Source organism: Balaenoptera physalus (assembly GCF_965194825.1).
Source record: "Balaenoptera physalus genome assembly, chromosome: 15".
Taxonomy (NCBI): domain Eukaryota; kingdom Metazoa; phylum Chordata; class Mammalia; order Artiodactyla; family Balaenopteridae; genus Balaenoptera; species Balaenoptera physalus.
The window spans coordinates 45,643,777-45,668,648 of record NC_138894.1 but is presented as its reverse complement, the minus strand read 5'-3'; the positions used below and the strand labels follow the sequence as shown (position 1 = coordinate 45,668,648).

The window sequence follows — 24,872 nt, the reverse complement described above, 5'->3', positions numbered from 1 at the left end:
AAGAAAAAAAGAAGTTCTAATTTATGTTAACAAAACCAAAACAATGGTGAGTCACTGTCAGTCACCCTGTATATAGAATTTATTACCTTTTAATATTTTATATCAAGGTGAATAGTGTGTAATTGTTCCTAATTGAAACAAACATTTCCCCCTTGAATTTCACAATGCAAAAGAATTGTAAAGACTATGAAATGAAAGTAGTTAAAATAACTATGGTTATTTTGTTTTTCTATCTAAGACTCTGCAAAAAAACCAAATTAACTTTGTTTCTTGAGGAAACCAAAATAATAAGTAATGATGAAAGTTAGTCTACCATCACTGCCCTAGTTTGAAGGGGAAAGAATACTTAATTTTTATGAGCCTAAGTTTAGTTTATAGTAATTATTTCCTTTATTTAATAATAACTGAATACTTATTTTGTGACAAGCCCTCACGGGAGGTAGAGGGTATATGGGGAGAGAGAACAGCATATATGTGGGCCAAAGGTGGTGGAAGAAATATCAGCTATGAAACTAACCTATGTTTTCAATATTTAACATTTCTTTATGGGTTTAATTTCACACACACCACTTATTTTACCACATTTTCTCTGGTGCTTAGAAAGAGTGGGAATTCACAGCATGGTAAAACTGTTTGTTAATACTGAGACTCATCCCTAGTACTGTCAGGGTAGTGCTCTCAGCCAGGACTAATCCCAGGAAGAGAGAGTTCAGTTTGGGTTCAACAAATGTTTATTAACATCCCCTTTGTGCCATACATTGTCTTAGGTGCTAAGTGCTAGGAATACAAAGATTTGACCAACACCTTTAAAAGTAACTAGCTGAAAGAGAAGAGAGCATTGAACAGATAATTTCCACACAACATGTAGGAGCAAAGACAGAGATGCACAAAAGGGTAATAAAAGAACACAGAGGAGGACTTCCCTGGTGGTGCAGTGGTTAAGAATCTGCCTGCCAATGCAGGGGACACGGGTTCAATCCCTGGTCCGGGAAGATCCCACATGCTGTGGATCCACTAAGTCCGTGTGCCACAACTACTGAGCCTGCGCTCTAGAGCCCGCGAGCCACAACTACTGAGCCCGCGTGCCACAACTACTGAAGCCCGCACACCTAGAGCCCGTGCTCCCCAACAAGAGAAGCCACCGCAATGAGGAGCCCCCGCACCGCAACGAAGAGTAGCACCCCCACCGCAACTAGAGAAAGCCTGTGCGCAGCAACGAAGACCCAACGCAGCCAAAAATAAATAAATAAAAAGACTAAAATACTTACTTTAAAAAAAAAAAAAGAACATAGAGGAAATGGCACGCAACCCAACCTGGGGAAACAATGCAAGAAGCAATTTTACACTAAGCCTTGAAAGAGTAAGAGGAAAGATAGGAAGAAGCTCTAAGGGTGTTGACAAACAGCATAAATAAAGATTTCAAGTTTGAAACTAGTAGTCTGGTACGGTCTGAAAGTAAAGGGTGTACAGAGTGGGGGTTGGGGGCATGCAGTGGTCGATGAACTAAAGAGGTCAACAGGGGTCAGATAATAGAGGATTCTGTACACCAGGCTAAGACTCGTGGACTTTCTTCCAGGAGAGAGTAGGACAGCTTAATGTTAAGTGTTTGGAAGCAGATTGACTTGGGTTCCAATCCTAGTTCCATTATTTACTAACTATAAACCTTATGAGTTACTTACTTTCTTTCAACTTCAGTTTCTTCCTCTGCAATACAGGAATACCCACCTTGCAGCATTGTTGGAGAAGTCAATGTCAAGATCCCTTGATACCATTCAATGAAAATGAGAACGAATGGCATCAGTGAAATGGATGATTGCCACTATTATCGGGGTTATTAACTACCTACTCAGGGTGAACGTGGTGGCAAGGGAATGGGAATGGCAAAGCGAAGACAGAATGCAAGGCAGGAAAACCAGTCAAACCATTATAACTCAGATAGGAAATAATAGAGGTTTCACCTAGCATTTCACATTAGAAATGGAGAAAGGTAGATGCACAAGTTATTTAGAAAGGAACTTGTCACGTCTCTCAGTGACAACTGAATGGAGAGAAAAAGAGGTTCCCAGTCATCTAAATTGCGGCCCAACAAAAACATGAACTCAAAGAGGAAGATCTAGTTTGGGGCAAGATGAATGTAAAACGCCTATGGGAAACCTGGGTAGATACATCCAGACAAGTGGACATAAAACCTGCAGTTGGGAGCTGGAGATAACTACTTTGAGGCAAAAGTCAATCACTTTATGCTGAGTAACACAGAACAGCTTAAGATAATTTTTTTCCCCTAAAGTTGAAACTGAGATATGAAAAAAAAAAAAACCAAACCATCCCTTAAAATGAAAAGCATTACATAAAATTATATCCAAATCAGTCAGTAAAGGGTTCCCATAACTTTGAGAGGCTGTAATATGTAGATTTACCCATAACACATGTCCTTTGTCCTCAGTGAGTCACTGACACGGGCAGTCCTATAAGGACACTCATCTGTCCCAGACACTTGCTGGCAGGAAGCTCCAAATGTAGCAGCTTGAAATTCACAACACAGCACCTGTAACCTCCAGTGATTTTGTCCATTGTTAAACCATGTAGCCCATAGGAGCCCCTCCCTTATGGATACAAAGGGGAAGATCATTTGAAATTGACAAATCTCTCTTACGGGAAAGACTGTAAAACTGAGTATAAATCTAGTAAAATCAGAATTCATTGTCCATAAGATCAAATTATTTTTTCTGATAAAGAGGAAGTCCTTCTCACAGACATAGGAAACAAACTTATGGTTACCAAATTGGGGGGGAGGGATAAACTGGGAGGTGGGATTAACAGATATACACTACTTTATATAAAACAGATAAACAACAAGATCCTACTGTAAGCACAGGGAACTATATTCAATATCTTGTAATAACCTATAATAGAAAAGAATCTGAAAAAGAATATACATATACACACACATATACATATATAACTGAATCACTTTGTTATATACCAGAAACTAATACCACATTATAAATCAACTATACTTCAATTTTTTAAAAAAGGAAGTCCTTTCAGTGATTGTAGATAAGACTAAAAATTATAGACTCACTTAAAAAAACTGATCAACAAAATGAAAAGGCAAGAAAAAAAAAATGAAAAGGCAACCTACTGAATGGGAGAAAATATTTGCAAATCATCTACCTGATAAGGGGTTACTATCCAAAATATATACAGAACTCATACAAGTCATTAGCAAAAAACAAATAATCAAATTTAAAAATGGGCAAGAGATCTGAATAGACATTTTTCCAAAGAGGATATTCAAATGACCAATAGGCACATGAAAAGGTGCTCAACATCACTAATCATTAGGGAAATGAAATCAAAACCGCAATGAGATATCACCTCATACCTGTTACAATGGCTAGTCTCAAAAAGACAAGACATAACAAATGCTGGTCAGGATGTAGTGAAAAGGGAACCCTTGTGTGCTGTTTGTGGGAAAGTAAATTGGTGCAGCCATTATGGAAAACAGTATAGAGGTTCCTCAAAAACTTAAAAATAGAACTACTACACAATCCAGCAATTCCACTCCCAGGTATTTATCTAAAGAAAATGAAATCACTATGTCGATTCACTGCAGCATTATAGACAATAGTTGAGACATGGCAACAGCCCAAATGGCCATCAAAAGATGAATGGGTAAAGAAAATGTGGTATATATATATATACAATGGAATATTATTTGGCCATAAAAAAAGGAAATCCTGCCATTTGTGACAATACAGATGGATCTTGAGGGCATTATGCTAAGGGAAGTAAGTCAGACAGAGAAGGACAAATACTATATGATCTGATTTATGCGTGGAATCTAAATACACACACACACAACTCATAGAAAAGGAGATCAGATTTGTGGTTACTGGAGGAATTGGATGAAGGTGTCAAAAGGTACAAACTTCCAGTTATAAGATAAATAAGTACTGGGGGTGTGACGTACAGCATGGTGACTACAGCTAACACTGCTGTGTGGCATATTTGCAAGTTGCTAAGAGAGTAGGTCCTAAAAGTTCTCATCACAAGGAAAAAAAAATTTTTTGGTAACAATACGAGGTGATAGATGTTAACTAAACGTATTGTAGTAATCATTTCCTAATATACGTATGTCATTATGCTGTATACCTTAAACTTATACCTGCTATATGTCAATTTTATCCCAAGAAAACTGAAAAAAAAAAACTGGCAGAAATAAATCTGATTCAATTAGCCATTTTGTTTCATTTTTTAATTTTTCAAAGACTTCCAAAACTCACCTTAATATTTGGCCAAGTTGGTACTGAAAAAACACTAGCCACTAAAAACAGGTTGTGAAACTATTATTTTCAAAATGATTGGATTAGCAGCATGTTCTTTATCAAGCTTACGAGCCTCGTCAAGATTCAATGCTCAGATTTAAGCAAAACTACTTACTTGACTGATGTGATGAAGCTGTCACAGAAATAATACTGTCTCAGTAAATTATATAACACATAAGAAAAATGGACTATAAAAATTAGAAGATAGAGATGTTAAAAAGAAAAAGAAAAAAAGCTGACAATAGCTCTCAAATTCCAATAAACACAACCTGAGCAACTCTTTCAAATAGCAGCGGCCTGTTTTTTAATTTTTCTTCTCTTTCTTCTAGTTCTCGTCGGTATTCTCTCATCCTTTCTTTTTCACTCTTTCTAAAATCAAATAAAAGGAATGGAATTTTTTAAAAGAAATAAGAACTTGCACATATAACATTTAGCGTAGATGACAAATCAGAAATTAAGTCATGAGCACAGTTTACCACAATTTCTTTTCTAGACTGGTAAATTTTTATGGAATTCAGGATAAAAATTCTAGGTTCTGAGAGCACACATTTTACATCCCAGGAACAGTCTGGGTACTTTGAGGTTCCTGAAATCTTCAAAACATAATGGATTCAGGGGCTTCAAACTGGCCTGAGGAGATAAATGAATGCCCTCTTATCTCATTTATAAGTATTTATAAACCAAAAAAGTTTGGTCCAAATTTGGTATCTTCTCTTTAAGGAATTTCTTCTGAAAACAAGACCTTGCTCTTCTTTTTTCCCCTAAATGATATCTCCTATAGGTTGATGGCACAGTTAATTAAATGGGAGCAGGGGAGGGGAGAAATGGGGAGTATGGGAATACCACAGAGAGGAACAGGAACCAAAATACATAAATTCACAGTAAGTATACTTACTATTTGAACCAGATCCTATAATAAATTAAATTATGCTACTTTCTCTATGTAAAATACACTAATTCTACCAAGATCATAAGACTTCATGGATTAGAAAAAAATAATTATACCATAAAATGATAATTATGCTTAACTATACACAACTTAGCATTATGGAAAATCCCATTTACTTTCTAAGGATGACCAGTATATTTCTAAAGAATATTTTGCTCAAGTTCATCAAATCAAGCTCCTTCTATCAATGAATTACACTGATACACATTATAAGGAATGTATACATAACATCCATTACAAAGGAATATAATAATTATTATACATAATACACATTTAAAAAGGAACACTCATAATTAAAAGCAAATATAGATTTGGGGGTACTTATAAATCAGATTAAAAATTAATAAATCATATTACTTACCCAGCTTTGAGGGAGATATTTTACTACCTAAACATGAACATTTTTATGTTGTAACATAAAAATGTTCCTCTGGAACACTGATTTTCAAACTTTGTACTGCAGAATTGCAGCGTGTAATACATACTACTAAACCTTAACACACGTGTTAACTGACACACCACATAACTGATGTTAATTAACATCGATGTGTTAATTTGTGCTATCAGATTTCATGCAGACCTTAGAACAAAGCTCTCTGACATATCTGTTTATTGAAGAATATTCTGAGATTACAGGGCAAGCTGTTAAAAAAGAGCTTTATCTGTGTGAATCAAGATTTTTCTCAATATTGCACTGTGCAATAAAAAATAATATAAAGAAAAAGTTTAGATGCTGATGTAAGATTACAACTGTGAACCATAGCCACAATATGTTTCTGTTCATCAACATGGCATCATGGTCCTGGAGTCAGTATACGTGTTGGTTCTCACCACGAAGTGAGTGAGTGAGTATGAGTGTGTGTGTGTGTGTGTGTGTGTGTGTGTGCGTGCGTGTAAGTTAGCTATAAGTAACTGATAGTAACTTGAATCCAGAAACTGAAATACTAATACTATTCTTAATTTGTTCATATATTGGGGGTCCACTGATTAAAAAAAAAGTTTGAAAACCAATGATCTGGAGGGTCAGGATTCTCTCATGATACCTGAGAGATTTTACTCTGGATTTAGACATTTGAGCTAAACTCTGATGTGAGTCATAAGCCTTAGCCCGGGTTGTCAAGAGTTTCTGCAATTCTTTCATTCTTTGCTTCTGCTTAGTTAGGATCCGATTTCTCTCTTCTTCCAACATTTTCTTTTCCTCAAGTGATCTCCTGAGGGCAACAAACTAAGGCTTAATTCACTTTAAGCCAATGAGAATGCTGTTTAGCAAAGACTTAACACGGGATAATTCAACGGTTGAAAAAAAGGGGCAACCTTCTGAGAAGGATCTGAGTTGTAATTAGAAAATCAATAGGGTGACTGTAACCTTTTCTATCCCCAAAAATTCATAAAATGGAAAATACATTCATTTCTTAGAAGAACACCCTCTGGCAAAATGTTCTATATTATGTAGTAAAATATGTTACCAGATAAAATAACGTCATATTTTCAAATTCCCCAATACAAAATCAATGGAGCAACCATGAGTCAATCAGTGCTGTATCAGTTATTTACCTTGTGGCTCGTTCTCTTCCCCTGGAGGACACCGTGGGCATGGGAGGGTTGCAGCTACAAGGCACAGGTTTTGCATTTATACTTCTTACTGGTGACCTGCGCCTTGGAGACAGATAAGGCCAACGTGTTTCTTTTAAATTTTCTTCATCTGCTTCAATATCTGCCAAGATTTTCTCTCTTTTAGTGGATGCATGTGAGGCTGCATGAAGGTCAGATGGTTCACAGACTGTCAGGGGTTTTGGACACCTCTGTTCTGAGTGATGTTTCTGATATCTCTCAGGAAGGTCTTCAGAATCAGCAGTCTGGCACCTAACCTTGTGTTTACACTTGGACTTTTCAGCCTGTTCAGGACACTTGGGCTTCCTTGTAGCATAACTTCTGCGAGCTGGACTACAAGGCAGAGGGAATGAATTCTGTAAAAAGTCTTGGGTTCTCTGCTGCGTCCTAATGTTTCTATAGAGCTCTTCTTCTGTTAACTTGTCATTGATAGTTGAACCATAAGTAGATCGAGGTATCGGTCTGGCTTTAAATTGGTTTGTTTTCTTTTTAGACTTAAAAAAGTCTTTCAGCTGCTTTTCCCGAATTTGCTTCTGTTCCTCCCTTGCAATAAACTTAAACGGCTTTTGCGAGGCCAAAAGAGCTTCTTTGTTTTTCTCCTTCATAGACCTCCTCCGTTCTTCATTTTGCTTGACTATATCATGATAAAGGGGGAGAAAGACGAACGCAGGAACTGGGTTGGCTCGGAATTTTTTCTTACACTCTGATTCTTCTTCTTGTTTCTTGAGCAGTTTATGTGCCATTTCAATATCTGATTTCGATTTCATGTTCTCTTCTTTTTTCTTCTGCTCTCTAATCATCATTTGAAAAGGCTCAGGTACTGTAATCTTTGGCACCCATTCTTTTGGCTTCTTTTTTTTTTTTTCGAGTGCTGGCAAGTCAGCATCTTCAAACTGAATATAATCTTCAACAGAGAAGTTTGTCCACATGTTGTTGATGAGCTCCTTAGCAAAGGTCATCATTCTGCTTCTCTCAGAATACTCTTTTTCTACATTGGGCAACTCATCTTCAGAGGAAGACACAATCAGGGAGGAAGACTGACCTAAATCAGGCTCTGAAATTGATGTCATAAATGAAACAGGATGATGGGAGCTCTTTTCTGATACAGACCTAAGTAAATGAGAAGAATAATTAGGTTACTCTTTCAGTTGCATGTGACCAAATATAAGAATTAAGAACTACATAATTTCTAAGATCAAGGCAAAATCAGTTAGAAAATAGGAGCTGGGTAGGGCTTGTGAAAATTATCAAGTTTTTTTTAGAACAGAGCCTGGGAGATGCCTATAAATGATCTAGTTTTACTCCCTCATTTTACAGGGCAGGAACCTAAGACAGCAGAGGCTCCTTGTGTCTAATCACTATTGAATTCTCCACACATTTTCCAGAGTCACCATCTTAAAACATACATCTGATCACATCACTCTCCTTCCTGAAACTTTCCCATGATTTGTCATTGTTACAAAGTCTAGATTGTAGGGACTTCCCTGGTGGCACAGTGGTTAAGATTCCGCCTGCCAATGCAGGGGACACGGGTTCGAGCCCTGCTCCGGGAAGATCCCATATGCCGTGGAGCAACTAAGCCCGTGCACCACAACTACTGAAGCCTGTGTGCCACAATTACTGAAGCCCGTGTGCCACAACTACTTAGCCTGCGCTCTAGAGCCCACAAGTCACAACTACTGAGCCCACGTGCCACAACTACTGAAGCCCACACGCCCTAGAGCCCGTGCTCCACAAGAGAAGCCACTACAATGAGAAGCCCGTGCACCACAACGAAGACTAGTCCCCGCTCGCTGCAACTAGAGAAAGCCTGTGAGCAACAACGAAGACCCAACGCAGCCCCCACCCCAAATATTTTTTTAATTGAAAAAAGAAAAGTCTAGATTTTAAAGCCCTTCAAGACTAGCCCCTGCCTTCCTTTCCAGTTTCACCTCTTGCCTCTCCCTACCCCATCACCATTCTTAAGTGAGATCCAATCACAGGGGGCTTCCCTGGTGGCGCAGTGGTTAAGAATCTGCCTGCCAATGCAGGAGACACGGGTTTGAGCCCTGGTCCGGGAAGATCCCACATGCCACGAAGCAACTAAGCCTGTGCGCTACAACTACTGAGCGTGCATTCTAGAGCCCACGAGCCACAACTACTGAAGCCTGCATGCCTAGAGACTGTGCTCTGAAACAAGAGAAGCCACCACAATGAGAAGCCTGTGCACCACAACGAAGAGTAGCCCCCACTCGCCGCAACTAGAGAAATCCCACATGCAGCAACAAAGACCCAACGCAGCCAATTAAAAAAAAAAAAAAATCCAATCACAGGGGACTTCCCTGGTGGTCCAGTGGTTAAGAATCTGCCTTCCAATACAGGGGGACGTGAGTTCGATCCCTGGTGGGGGAACTAAGATCTCACATGCCTCGGGGCAACTAAGCCTACGCACTGCAACTAGGGAACCCGTGCACTGCAACTACTGAGCTCGTGAGCTCTGGAGCCCTCGCGCCATACCTAGAGAAGCCCACACACCTGCCGCAAAGAAGAACCTGTGTGCCACAATGGAGACACAGCACAAGGGGAAAACAAAAAAGATCCAATCACGGGAAGTTCCTCACACACACGGTGATTTCTCACGGCACCATGCCTTGGCACACATGGTTCCTGCTGCCTAGAAGGCCACTCCTTGTTTCCTACATCTGCTTCAGCTATTTCTCCTTCAAGACTAAACTCAGATACGACACTTGATGTGCCTGTATCCCTCCACTGACACCCTGACATGATCAACTGCTCTTCCTCTGTCTCCATGACACTCTGTTACACCATGTTGTGTGTTTGGATCTCAGCTAGTCTTTGACCTCCTTGAGGGCATCTTGATTTTGACTCCTCGGTGCCCAGACAAGGTCTGGCACACAGGAGATGCACAATCAGAGCTGACCAACTCAAGTTTCAAAAGAAGCAAGTTTATGGCAAAAATGACTATTTTGAAAACTTAAATCAGATCTATGTCTTAGCTCTGAACATTTTGTACTATATCTTTACTGAGCTCATATTAATCCACATATTATAAAGAAAGGGCTTTTAAAGTTAAATTTTAATATTCATCATTTGAAAATGGCCCAGACTAAATATTCTGATACATGTGTAAGAGTGGTGGGTCAGAAAGAAAAGAACAAAGGGCCACCAAATGACCCTCAAGGCAAGAAGCCACCTAATAGGTTGATAAGCCATCAAGCAATTTGAATAAAATCTCACCTCTGTATATCATTAAAAGCACAAAGGGATATTTGAGAGAAAATATTCTGAAATAATTTTGTTCTGCACTTTTAAGTATACATTTTACTTTACAGTCTACAAATAACATTATGTATAAACTTACGTGGAAGAGACACTAGCAGCTTCTTCCATGGTGATCGCTGGCTGAACTTCTTTTAAATTTAATTTATTCTGGTACATTTTCTCTAACTTTGCCATAGTTTCCATGTGGGCTGCCTTCAGCTCTTCTAGTTTCCTGAAGTACTCTTCATTAGAGTGGTAAATATCAGAAAAGTCCACAAAATCCTCAGAGCTTATACGTTTTTGTTCATTTACCCCAGAAATGTTGGTGTTAAAATCAGCCTGGTAGAAGGAAAAAACCTGTTATATGATGTCTGGAATTGAAAGACAAATTAAGTTGACACTGGTTCCCAATGCTGCTTTTTAAAAAGTCCACTTAAATAGGTTATATGTTACTTGTGGACTATGTACATATAACAGATTATAAGTTACTTGTGGGCTATGCACATTTTCTCCTAATGACATTTTATTAAGAACAAGAGAGAGAGACCAAGTTGCCAGAAAATAAATGTTATTTAATCCATTTTATAAAGGATGGTTAGAGTCCCAGATCATGTACGAACCCATACACTATAGTAGGATCAAGCCAAACCACCCTTTATAAAGAGCTTCCTTCTGGAGGAGCTTCAAGATGGCAGAAGAGTAAGACGTGGAGATCACCTTCCTCCCCACAAATACAACAGAAATACATCTATATGTGGAACAGCTCCTACAGAACACCTACTGAACGCTGGCAGAAGACCTCAGACCTCCCAAAAGGCAAGAAACTCCCCCACGTACCCGGGTAGGGCAAAAGAAAAAAAGAAAAAACAGAGACAAAAGAATAGGGACGGGACCTGCACCAGTGGGAGTGAGCCGTGAAGGAGGAAAGGTTTCCATAAACTAGGAAGCCCCTTCGCAGGTGGAGACTGAGGGTGGTGGAGGGGGGTAAGCTTCGGAGCCACAGAGGAGAGCACAGCAACAGGGATGCAGAGGGCAAAGCGGAGAGATTCCCGCACAGAGGATCGGTGCCGACCAGCACTCACCAGCCCGAGAGGCTTGTCTGCTTCCCTGCTAGGGCGGGCGGGGGCTGGGAGCTGAGGCTCGGGCTTCGGTCGGATCCCAGGGAGAGGACTGGGGTTGGCGGCGTGAACACAGCCTGAAGGGGGCTAGTGCGCCACAGCTAGTTGGGAGGGAGTCCGGGAAAAAGTCTGCAGCTGCCAAAGAGGCAAGAGACTTTTTGTTGCCTCTTTGTTTCCTGGTGCGCAAGGAGAGGAGAGGGGACTAAGAGCGCCGCTTAAAGGAGCTCCAGAGACGGGCGCGAGCCGCGGCTATCAGCGCGGACCCCAGAGACAGGCATGGGACGCTAAGGCTGCTGCTGCCGCCACCAAGAAGCCTGTGTGCAAGCACAGGTCACTCTCCACACCGCCCCTCCCGAGAGACTGTGCAGCCCGCCACTGCCAGGGTCTCGTGATCCAGGGACAACTTCCCCAGGAGCACGCACGGCGCGCCTCAGGCTGCTGCAACGTCACGCCGGCCTCTGCTACCACAGGCTCGCCCTGCATCCGTACCCCTCCCTCCCTGCGCCTGAGTGAGCCAGAGCCCACGAATCAGCTGCTCTTTTAACCCCGACCTGTCTGAGTGAAGAACAGATGCCCTCAGGCGACCTACACGCAGAGGTGGGTCCAAATCCAAAGCTGAACCCCAGGAGCTGTACGAACAAAGAAGAGAAAGGGAAATTTCTCCCAGCAGCCTCAGAAGCAGCGGATTAAAGCTCCACAAACAACTTGATGTACCTGCATCTGTTGAATACCTGAATAGACAACGAATCATCCCAAAGTCAGGAGGTGGACTTTGGGAGCAGGATATATTAATTTTTCCCCTTTTCCTTTTTTTGTGAGTGTATATGTGTATGCTTCTGGGTGAGATTTTTGTCTGTATAGCTTTGCTTTCACCATTTGTCCTAGGGTTCGGTCCGTCCTTTTCTTTTTTTACTTAAAAAAATTTTTTTTCTTAATAAATTTTTTCTTAATAATTTTTTCCTTATTTTTTATTTTAAAAAATTTTTTAAAAAGTTGCTTAATAATTTTTTCTTAATTTTTATTTTAAAAAAATTTTTTCTTATTTTTTATTATAAAAAACTAAGAAATTTATTTTTTAAAAGTTAAAAAAATTTTTTTCTGAATAAATTTTTCTTAATAATATTTTTCGTATTTTTTTATTATAATAGCTTTATTTTATTTTATTTTATTTTATCCTCTTTCTCTCTTTCTATTTTTTCTCCCTTTTATTCTGAGCTGTGTGGATGAAAGGCTCTTGGTGCTCCAGCCAGGCATCAGGGCTGTGCCTCTGAGGTGGGAGAGCCAACTTCAGGACACTGGTCCACAAGAGACCTCCCAGCTCCACGTAATACCAAATGGCGAAAATCTCTCAGAGATCTCCATCTCAACATCAAGACCCAGCTTCACTCAACGACCAGCAAGCTACAGTGCTGGACACCCTATGTCAAACAACTAGCAAGACAGGAACACAGCCCCATCCATTAGCAGAGAGGCTGCCTAAAATCATAATAAGGCCACAGACACCCCAAAACACACCACCAGACGTGGACGTGCCCACCAGAAAGACAAGATCCAGCCTCATCCACCAGAACACAGGCACTAGTCCCCTCCACCAGGAAGCCTACACAACCCACTGAACCAACCTTAGCCACTGGGGACAGATACCAAAAACAACAGGAACTACGAACCTGCAGCCTGTGAAAAGGAGACCCCAAACACAGTAAGATAAGCAAAATGAGAAGACAGAAAAACACACAGCAGATGAAGGAGCAGGGTCAAAAACACCAGACCTAACAAATGAAGAGGAAATAGGCAGTCCACCTGAAAAAGAATTCAGAATAATGATAGTAAAGATGATCCAAAATCTTGGAAATAGACTAGACAAAATGCAAGAAACATTTAACAAGGACATAGAAGAACTAAAGAGGAACCAAGCAACGATGAAAAACACAATAAATGAAATTAAAAACACTCTAGAAGGGATCAATAGCAGAATAACTGAGGCAGAAGAACAGGTAAGTGACCTGGAAGATAAAATAGTGGAAATAACTACTGCAGAGCAGAATAAAGAAAAAGGAATGAAAAGAACTGAGGACAGTCTCAGAGACCTCTGGGACAACATTAAATGCACCAACATTCGAATTATAGGGGTCCCAGAAGAAGAAGAGAAAAAGAAAGGGACTGAGAAAATATTTGAAGAGATTATAGTTCAAAACTTCCCTAATATGGGAAAGGAAATAGTTAATCAAATCCTGGAAGCACAGAGAGTCCCATACAGGATAAATCCAAGGAGAAACACGCCAAGACACATACTAATCAAACTATCAAAAATTAAATATAAAGAAAACATACTAAAAGCAGCAAGGGAAAAACAACAAATAACACACAAGGGAATCCCCATAAGGTTAACAGCTGATCTTTCAGCAGAAACTCTGCAAGCCAGAAGGGAGTGGCAGGATATACTTAAAGTGATGAAGGAGAAAAACCTATAACCAAGATTACTCTACCCAGCAAGGATCTCATTCAGATTTGATGGAGAAATTAAAACCTTTACAGACAAGCAAAAGCTGAGAGAGTTCAGCACCACCAAACCAGCTTTACAACAAATGCTAAAGGAACTTCTCTAGGCAAGAAACACAAGACAAGGAAAACAGCTACAATAACAAACCCAAAACATTTAAGAAAATGGGAATAGGAACATACATATCGATAATTACCTTAAATGTAAATGGATTAAATGCTCCCACCAAAAGACACAGACTGGTTGAATGGATACAACAACAAGACCCGTATATATGCTGTCTACAAGAGACCCACTTCAGACCTAGGGACACATTCAGACTGAAAGTGAGGGGATGGAAAAAGATATTCCATGCAAATGGAAATCAAAAGAAAGCTGGAGTAGCAATTCTCATATCAGACAAAATAGACTTTAAAATAAAGACTATTACAAGAGACAAAGAAAGACACTACATAATTATCAAGGGATTGATCCAAGAAGAAGGTGTAACAATTGTAAATATTTATGCACCCAACATAGGAGCATCTCAATACGTAAGGCAAATACTAACAGCCATAAAAGGGGAAATCGATAGTAACACAGTCATAGTAGGGGACTTTAACACCCCCCTTTCACCAATGGACAGATCATCCAAAATGAAAATAAATAAGGAAACACAAGCTTTAAATTATACATTAAACAAGATGGACTTAATTGATATTTATAGGACATTCCACCCAAAAACAACAGAATACACATTTTTCTCAAGTGCTCATGGAACATTCTCCAGGATAGATCATATCTTGGGTCACAAATCAAGCCTTGGTAAATTTAAGAAAACTGAAATCGTATCAAGTATCTTTTCCGACCACAACGCTATGAGACTAGATATCAATTACAGGAAAAGATCTGTAAAAAATACAAACACATGGAGGTTACACAATACACTACTTAATAGCGAAGTGATCACTGAAGAAATCAAAGGGGAAGTCAAAAAATACCTAGAAACAAATGACAATGGAGACACGACGACCCAAAACCTATGGGATGCAGCAGAAGCAGTTCTAAGAGGGAAGTTTATAGCAATACAAGCCTACCTCAAGAAACAGGAAACATCTCGAATAAACAACCTAGCCTTGCACCTAAAGCAATTAGCGAAAGAAGAACAAAAACACCCCAAAGCTAGCAGAAAGAAAGAAATCATAAAGATCAGATCAGAAATAAATAAAAAAGAAATGAAGGAGACAATAGCAAAGATCAATAAAACTAAAAGCTGGTTCTTTGAGAAGATAAACAAAATTGATAAACCATTAGCCAGACTCATCAAGAGAAAAAGGGAAAAGACTCAAATCAATAGAATTAGAAATGAAAAAGGAGAAGTAACCACTGACACTGCAGAAATACAAACGATCATGAGAGATTACTACAAGCAACTCTATGCCAATAAAATGGACAACCTGGAAGAAATGGACAAACTCTTAAAAATGCACAACCTTCCGAGATTGAACCAGGAAGAAATAGAGTATACGAACAGTCCAATCACAAGCACTGAAATTGAAACTGTGATTAAAAATCTTCCAACAAACAAAAGCTCAGGACCAGATGGCTTCACAGGCGAATTCTATCAAACATTTAGAGAAGAGCTAACACCTATCTGTCTCAAACTCTTCCAAAATATAGCAGAGGGAGGAACACTCCCAAACTCATTCTACGAGGCCACCATCACCCTGATACCAAAACCAGACAAAGATGCCACAAAGAAGGAAAACTACAGGCCAATATCGCTGATGAACATAGATGCAAAAATCCTCAACAAAATACTAGCAAACAGAATCCAACAGCACATTAAAAGGATCATACACCATGATCAAGTGGGGTTTATCCCAGGAATGCAAGGATTCTTCAATATATGCAAATCAATCAATGTGATACACCATATTAACAAATTGAAGAAGAAAAACCATATGATCATCTCCGTAGATGCAGAGAAAGCTTTCAACAAAATTCAACACCCATTTATGATAAAAACCGTCCAGAAAGTAGGCATAGAGGGAACTTTCCTCAACATAATAAAGGCCATATATGACAAACCCACAGCCAACATCGTCCTCAATGGTGAAAAACTGAAACCATTTCCACTAAGATCAGGAACAAGACATGGTTGCCCACTCTCACCACTATTATTCAACATAGTTTTGGAAGTTTTAGCCACAGCAATCAGAGAAGAAAAAGAAATAAAAGGAATCCCAATCAGAAAAGAAGAAGTAAAGCTGTCACTGTTTGCAGATGACATGATACTATACATAGAGAATCCTAGAGATGCTACCAGAAAACTACTAGAGCTAATCAATGAATTTGGTAAAGTATCAGGATACAGAATTAATGCACAGAAATCTCTAGCATTCCTATACACTAATGATGAAATATCTGAAAGTGAAATTAAGGAAACACTCCCATTTACCACTGCAACAAAAAGAATAAAATATCTAGGAATAAACCTACCTAAGGAAACAAAAGGCCTGTATGCAGAAAATTATAAGACACTGATGAAAAAAATTAAAGATGATACAAACAGATGGAGAGATATACCATGTTCTTGGATTGGAAGAATCAACATTGTGAAAATGACTCTACTACCCAAAGCAATCTACAGATTCAATGTAATCCCTATCAAACTACCACTGGTATTTTTCACAGAACTAGAACAAAAATTTCACAATTTGTATGGAAACACAAAAGACCCTGAATAGCCAAAGCAATCTTGAGAAAGAAAAATGGAGCTGGAGGAATCAGGCTCCCTGACTTCAGACTATATTACAAAGCTACAGTAATCATGACAGTATGGTATTGGCACAAAAACAGAAATATAGATCAATGGAACAGGACAGAAAGCCCAGAGATAAACCCATGCACATATGTTCACCTTATCTTTGATAAAGGAGGCAAGAATATACAGTGGAGAAAAGACAGCCTCTTCAATAAGTGGTGCTGGGAAAACTGGACAGCTACATGTAAAAGTATGAAATTAGAACACTCCCTAACACCATACACAAAAATAAACTCAAAATGGATTAAAGACCTAAATGTAAGGCCAGACACTATCAAACTCTTAGAGGAAAACATAGGCAGAACACTCTATGACATAAATCACAGCAAGATCCTTTTTGACCCAACTCCTAGAGAAATGGAAATAAAAGCACAAATAAACAAATGGGACCTAATGAAATTTAAAAGCCTTTGCACAGCAAAGGAAACCATAAACAAGACCAAAAGACAACCCTCAGAATGGGAGAAATATTTGCAAATGAAGCAACTGACAAAGGATTAATATCCAAAATTTACAAGCAGCTCATGCAGCTCAACATGGAAAAAAACAAACAACCCAATCCAAAAATGGGCAGAAGACCTAAATAGACATTTCTCCAAAGAAGATATACAGATTGCCAACAAACACATGAAAGGATGCTCAACATCATTAATCATTAGAGAAATGCAAATCAAAACTACAATGAGATATCATCTCACACCGGTCAGAATGGCCATCATCAAAAAATCTACAAACAATAAATGCTGGAGAGGGTGTGGAGAAAAGGGAACACTCTTGCACTGTTGGTGGGAATGTAAATTGATACAGCCACTATGGAGAACAGTATGGAGGTTCCTTAAAAAAGTAAAAATAGAGCTACCATACGACCCAGCAATCTCACTACTGGGCATATACCCTGATAAAACCATAATTCAAAAAGAGTCATGTACCAAAATATTCATTGCAGCTCTATTTACAATAGCCAGGACATGGAAGCAACCTAAGTGTCCATCGACATATGAATGGATAAAGAAGATGTGGCACATATATACAATGGAATATTACTCAGCCATAAAAAGAAACGAAATGGAGGTATTTGTAGTGAGGTGGATGGAGTTAGAGTCTGTCATACATAGTGAAGTAAGTCAGAAATAGAAAAACAAATACCGTATGCTAACACATATACATGGAATCTAAGAAAAAAAAAAAAAAAGCTCATGAGGAACCTAGGGGCAAGACCAGAATAAAGACACAGACCTACTGGAGAATGGACTTGAGGATATGGGGAGGGGGAAGGGTAACCATATATACACTACCAAACGTAAAATAGATAGCTAGTGGGAAGCAGCCGCACAGCACAGGGAGATCAGCTCAGTGCTTTGTGATCACCTAGAGGGGTGGTATAGGTAGGGTGGGAGGGAGGGAGACGCAAGAGGGAAGAGATATGGGAACATATGTATATGTATAACTGATTCACTTGGTTATAAAGCAGAAACAAACACACCATTGTAAAGCAATTATACTCCAATAAAGGTGTTAAAAAAAAAAAGTCTGGCGCCCCAAAAAAAAAAAGCCTCCTTCTGAGTGTAGGTTTACCTGAGATGAAGAACATAGTTCCTCGGGCTGCAAACCAAGCAACCATAGCCCACAGCTGGGCTCTGCAGTGTGGGCCCCAAGAGTGGGTGTTTCAATGGAGAGAAGAGCGGGGAACAGAAAAGTCAGGTGAATGCGGGAATGGAGGCAACAAGGTTCTCAGGGGCTCATCAAGGAGCCAGGGAAAAGCCCTCCAGGATGTCCGCAGGGGGACGGTGCGGGAGGCGGGGCGGGTACCTCAGGAGGGAGTAGGAGGGCCTGGGAGGAGGTGGGAGGGACTTCCAGAATAGCCGCTCCCGTGGGCACCAAGAGCAGTAGCTCCCATGGTGACGGGGACTGTGGGGTGACAAGAGAACAAGAACACATGGGGTGGGTATTCTATATACATGCCTAGAAGGGCATGACTGATCTTTTCCCCTCACTCCTTTCGCATACTTTTCAAAGCTCTTTTAACTGAGTCAACTAAAGAGGTAAAACCCCATATTCTCCAGAAATATAAAAAGTTTATATTTTCTCAGGTGAGAAACAACTGAAATTATTTATGATACTATGCATAAAAGGCTGCTGACCATGGCTTTAAATTTAGCTTACTGCCTGAAATAGACTCAAAATGGAAAAAGCATATTTGTCATGGAAAATTAGAGATCCAATCTGATAAGACTCTAGAAAATAAATCTGAGTAGCGTCTCCCAACAGGAAAATTCAGAAGAGTCAGTTGTATATAATATTTATAGATATAATATTTTAATGGGCTAAAAACGGTGTACAGGAGGCCAGTGTTTTACCACTTGGGATAACTTAGAGAAAACACATGAAGGAAAACAAGTTTCCTTCCGTAGAACAAGTGTGCAGAAATTTATTACCAAATAAATTGGAGAATTGCTTTATGAGTCATACAACTCAATTAAGAGAATTTTCTGATATCTTCTGCTGTTCCTGTATGTGCTCTTCACCATTACCTTCTTAGCTGTGGGAATAAGTACTTTGTTAATTTCCTCATTCATTCAATATTTAGAGACACCCAGCACTCAGCTAGCTGCTGAAAGATACAAATCAGATGAAAACTCCACCTTCGAGAAGCTTCCAGCTAGTTTAGGACAGGACATGTAGATAAATAATTGATAGCAGACTCTGAATGAGACAGAACTCTTGATTCCTGCCCACGAGTTGCTCCCAGCTGAGCAGGTAGATAGATGAGTGACCATGTATGTTACATTATCAGACACCATGAGAACTCACAGAAGGAATACATAATTCTGACTGGGGAAAGAAGAGACAAAATTTGCAGAGGTGAGCCAGACTGGAGACATAAGGCTGGATAAGGACAAAGTTTGCCAGAGCAGGGAAACAGTGAAAAACAAAGAAACTGAGGCACAGTGCTAGAACATTCATCATGTTAATTCATGATGATGCAACTGGCAGGTACTCTGTCCTCGGTGAGGAAACTGAGGCTCAGAGGAGTTAGGTGACCTGCCTACAGTCACACAGCTAGTTAGCAGTAGAGCTGGGATCCAATCCCAAGTCTGTTAGGCTCCAAAGACACACCACACTCCTCCCAAGGGCAGGAGGGTTTTTTAGCCACAAGAGGAAGGAACAGGCATGCTGTGCTTGTGGGAAACAAGGTGAAAAAGGCAAGTCAAGAGTCCCAACCAAGGGACTTCCTTGGTGGTCCAGTGGTTGAGAATCCGCCTTCCAATGTAGGGGACGTGGGTTCGATCCCTGGTCGAACTAAGATTCCACATGCCACGGGGCAACTAAGCCTGGGCACCACAACTAGTGAGCCCACGCGCCACAACGAAGAGCCTGTGCACTGCAACGAAAGATCCCGCGTGCTGCAACAAAGACCTGACACAGCCAAAAATAAATAAATAAATATTTAAAAAAAAAAAAAAAAGCCCCAACCAAGAGTACCAAGAGTCCAGGGGGCCAAGCCACAGGCAACAGGAGCCTTAAAGGATGTGAGCAGAGGAGCAACATGGTCAGTAATACTCAGAAGGACTCTCTGGTAGCAAGTGAGGTGGAGTGAAGGGAAGCAAGGTTGGCCACGGTTGATGGGCTACTGCAAGGGTCCGAGTTAGAGGTATTAAGGGCAGAATTAGGGAACAGCACCAGCAACACAAGAAAGGAGGCTGCCTTGGGAGATTTAAGAAGCTGAATCATCAACTTGATAATAGCCTGGACTGTGGGCAAGAAATTGAAAAGGTTTCTGTTTGGAGTGCTGTGCTGTATGTCTAGGTAGATGACGGGGCTTCCATTCATTAATATAGGGAATACAGGGAGGAAGAGTATTTTAAGGAAAGGAAACTAATCCCTGTTTTAGACACACGAAGTGTGAGAGGATAGTAGGGCAGCCAAATGTACAGGAAACAGGGGGGGAAATAGGTCTGGAGACCTGGTAAGAAGGCTGGGCTGGAGATGGAGATATGGGAGCCAGCAATGCACACAGAAGTGCAGGTGCAGCCTTGGGTGTGGATAAGGCTGCCTGTGGGCAATGAGAGGCAAGAACCTGAGGATGGAAATGTTGGCAAACACCAGCATCTAAATAAGCAGTGACAGGAGGGCTAACATGAAATGGACAGTGGTCATGAGAGATACAAAGATCTAGTTGAAACTGAGCAGAACCCTGTGGGGTCCTCCTCAGCACAGAAGTCTTTCTGTGTCCCCATTTCAAAGGGAAGATTCAAACAGTTACTAATTCGAGGAGTGAGGGAATGCAGAAACAAAGGAAAAGTAGTCAAGAAACAGTAGTGGAGGAAAGTGGAGGGTCCTGGTTCCTCCTCAAGGGATATACATAACAATCTGATACGAATCTCTGAGTTCTTCTACGGGAACTAAGACCCCCACCCAGGTGGAGGATGGTAACTTCAGGCTGAGCCTAAGTACGTGGACCCCAGACTGGCTGGAACCAGAAGGCTGATGACTGAGATTCCTGGAACACCACCCTGTTACTTCCCCATCAACCAATCAGAGGAAGGTTACACACCCTGCAGCCCTCCCCGCCAATTCTGCCTATAAAAACTCTTCCCCATCAGGGGAGTTTGGGCTTTTTGAGCACAAGCTGCCTATCCTCCTTGCTTGGGGCTGCAATAAACCTTTCTCTGCTCTAAACTCCACTATTTTGGTTTGTTTGGCTTCACTGTGCATTGGGCACACAAACTTGAGTTCAGCAACAAAGTGATAAGGGTATTTAAAAGAAGGGAGCTTTGGTTTGGTTTGAGTTGGGAAGATAAGGGAAGGCTTCCTAGAGAAGGTGATATTTGGGCTGAGTCAACGAATGGAAGAATCTGGAGGATCACAGAAAGTATTATATATGGGGAAAGAAGGAACAGGTACTCCAAAGGAAATGACGTTACCAAAAGTGGCGGGGATGGGGGTGGTGGTGCGTGGTGGAAAGCAACGTGCACACAGCTGCAGGCTAAAAGGAAAGTAAAAATGCATAAAGCCATTTTGGGAAGCAAGCCTGGAAAGGGAGGTTAGGGCAAGCAGGTGGTGGTTTGTTTCTTGTCTACCACTGGTTCCTGACCACTCATGGGTCACCTGGTTTCAGCCCCTTCACAACCCTTCAAAGCTGAAAGGGTTGGATGAAAGTTAAGTAACTTTTCAGTTTGGAGCGTTCTCCTGGCGTGGGGAAAAGATTACAGACGTGGTGTCAGCATTCTCATTCATGCCTAGGTTCCGCACTTCTTAGCCATGTGATGTGGGCCCTAGACTTTTGAACTTCAGCTTTACGATACATAAAGTATGTGAGTCAGGTGTTAAACCGTTGTCTCAGCTCCAAAGCCGTGCTATGTGATGCTGGGCTTGGGACTCTGCAAACCACATTTCCGCTTTGCCAGCTGCTTCCCGCTAGTCTCTGCTAACAGTGGGGCTACAGGGAAACTGCAAGGCTGGAGGAGGAAGCAGGGACTTATTCCTTCCTGTTAGTTCTCCATCTGCTAATCCGCTTGTACCGCCCCAGCAGGGTTCCTCATCTGGGCAGCAGGAGCTCATTCCAGCAGCAGCGGCTGATTCCAGTTTGCAGTTTTTCCGAAGCTCACAGAATCAGCAAGATCACCTCAAGGGCTTACTGTTCCCTCTCCCTGCCTCCAGATATCTGAACAGCCCACCTGCTCACTCCTTCAGACCTTCACTCAAAATGTCATCTTCTCAGCAAGGCCTTCATTGACTACCCTGTTTGAAATTACAGCCTCTCCCCTGACTCACTGTCAGCCTCCCTTTGCTGCTTTCTCTCATAAGTACTCACCACCAACTGATCTCTGCTGATCTGTGTATTGGATGCCTGCCCCCACCAAAAAGTGAGCATCACAGAAGCAAGAGTTTGTGTGCTTCTTTCAGTTGTGTCCCCAGTGCCTAGAAAAGTGCCTGGCCAATGGCAGATGCTCAATAAGTATTTGTTGGATGAGCGGATGTCCAGCTAAAACAATATTAAGTTTCTCCCAAGGGAAGAGGACAGGTATTCCCTCATAAAGACTGAATCAAAGAAATATTGGCTGCTCAAGAGTGATATCCTACTGAGTATTAAGGAAAGGGCTTATTTTCCAAAAACTACCATTGAAACAGAGTGGATATTCCAAAGACTCGCTTTTAGGCAAAAGCATCCCCGTGCTCTCCATTCATTCTTTTAGAACATTCCTTAAAAGAAGGCCTTATAACAATCATTTTCACAGAAAGGATTAAGTTTATTTGAACCTGGAAAAACTGTTTGAAAAAGATACAGAAGGATGAGTAGCTTCTGAAGAGATGCGGCAAACGATAATTATACTTATGCACTGACTTTTGCACAGTATCCATTCCATTTCAGCTTAATACTGGTAACACTAGCCTGAACTTTTTGGATAAACTGATCTCACACTGTTTTACCCAAAACAGATAAATGGTTAATAAGCAACTTCCAACTCTAATTTCATCTTAAATTGTCTCCACACAGAAGGAAACATTTAGTAGTTCAAATAATCTAGGCCAAGGACATTATTTTCCAAGAGCCTAAAATAGCACCCTTTCCCTTTAATTGTTGAGCTTTCTGTGGAATGTTGTTGTACATGCAGCCACTAGATTAGAGGATAATCTTCCCTAGATTGGCTTGACCCATTTAGATGACGTCTCCTTCCAACACATATTGCTTCATTAGTAATCAGCACTCATAATTATTTGTGTTATAGTCGATCTACTATCATCTACAATTATGGAATTTTTATTTAAAAAATTTTTTGCATTAAATGGATTTGTAAGGAATGAGGCAGATCGAAATGTACATAAGAGAAAAAAAGCAAGTGGCAGAACAATATGTATCTATAAAATGCTAACATATATTAAAATATTATGTACACAGGAGACAGGAAAAAGCCCAGAATATATATCAGTTTCAAAACAGTGGCTACTGATGAGGAGGGAGGGGGGAACCAGATTTTCTTTTTGAGGGGAGAAGTGTTAAAAGGGCCTAAGCCTTATTTATAACATTTTTTTTTAACATCTTTATAAAAATGTGGAACACTTCATGAATTCGCATGTCATCCTTGCACAGGAGCCGTGCTAATCTTCTCTGTGTCGTTCCAATTTTAGTATACGTGCTGCCAAAGCAAGCACGATATAACATTTGAAATTTTAAAAGGAGAATGTGTTCATGTATTACTTCTATAATTAAAATGTAACTTAAAAAAAAAAAGAAAAAGAATGTTTTGTGACTATTAATACTAAATTAAAAAATGAACAATTTCTCATGGCTACTTGGTCTGCCTGACACCTCCCGTGCTCCTTCTGGAAGTGGCTCTCACACTGCCCCAGAGATCCTGCCTACCTGTCCCTTGCTCTTCTACCCGCTCCCACCCCGAATCCCAACTGCCCATGATAATTCCTTTATTTCTTCAGTAAAAAAAACCCATCAGAGGGAAGTTCCCTCATCTTCCCATCTACAAAAACTGCCTGCCTTTGTGCCCCTTTGCTCCTTCCCTCCTGCTTCGGGGATGAAATGTCCTTCTCTTAGCAGCATTTGCCCCTTTCCCTTAGCATTGAAACCAATGAATTGGAAACTTCCACATCCCTGCAGTAATTCTTCTACCACTGTAGCTGGTCTTAATCTCTTTTGCCCCCTTTTTCTCTACCTGACTGTTAAATGTCAAGGGTTTTAAGAGTTCTATACTAGGCCCCTTCTCTTCTTTCTCTGAACTTCCCCCTTAAGTGACTTAATCCAGTGTTTCAAAAATGCTGAAAACTCCCAGATGGTGATTCTCCATCCCACACCCAACAGGACTACAGTTTCATAGGCCCAACTGCTTCCTACATCTTTTCACTTGGTAGTTTCACAGGTATCTCAAATTTACCATGTTCAAAACTGAAACCTTGATTCCCACTCAGCCCCTGAATCTATTCCTTCCCAAGTTACCCCCAATTCAGTAAATGACGTTATCTTCTATGCAGCTGCTCAAACCAGAAACGTGGGAATGAGCATTCTTGACTTCTCCTTCCTTGGCTTTCACATCCAATCTAATCTAAGTCCTATGCAATCTGTCCACTTCTTGCCATCTCCTCTGGGCTCTAGGTCCAAGCCACCACTTCTGGCACCTGAATTACTGCAAGAGCCTCCTACCCAGTCTCCTTTCTTTGTCGAACCCTCCAATCATGCTCCACAAAGCCATCAGAGTCATCGTTTTAAAATGTAAATAGGAACATGTCAGATCTCTTAGAAGTCTTCAAGGACCTCTCACTGCACCTGCTTTAAACACTAAACTCC

The 24,872-nt window shown here is 40.6% G+C and overlaps 1 protein-coding gene across 8 annotated transcripts in view; it reads right to left on the bottom strand.

The window, feature by feature from the left end:
- FAM161A (FAM161 centrosomal protein A) overlaps nucleotides 1–24,872 on the bottom strand; it is a 31,576-nt gene that overhangs the window by 3,237 nt on the left and 3,467 nt on the right. For 2 of the 8 annotated variants that reach the window (XR_014253960.1, XR_014253961.1), the window contains exons 2-6: nucleotides 10,250–10,488; nucleotides 6,832–7,998; nucleotides 6,321–6,488; nucleotides 4,598–4,697; nucleotides 2,418–2,545 (exon numbers count right to left, since the gene is read on the bottom strand). Coding sequence is in view for 6 of the 8 variants with exons in the window: in XM_082426623.1 (XP_082282749.1) it covers nucleotides 2,574–2,603; nucleotides 4,598–4,697; nucleotides 6,321–6,488; nucleotides 6,832–7,998; nucleotides 10,250–10,488 (1,704 nt within the window). In the remaining 2 variants the exon portion in view is untranslated. Of the gene's footprint in view, nucleotides 1–2,417; nucleotides 2,604–4,597; nucleotides 4,698–6,320; nucleotides 6,489–6,831; nucleotides 7,999–10,249; nucleotides 10,489–24,872 lie in introns of those variants that run through there. The other 6 variants (XM_082426624.1, XM_082426620.1, XM_082426621.1 and 3 more) reach the window with 4 other exon arrangements.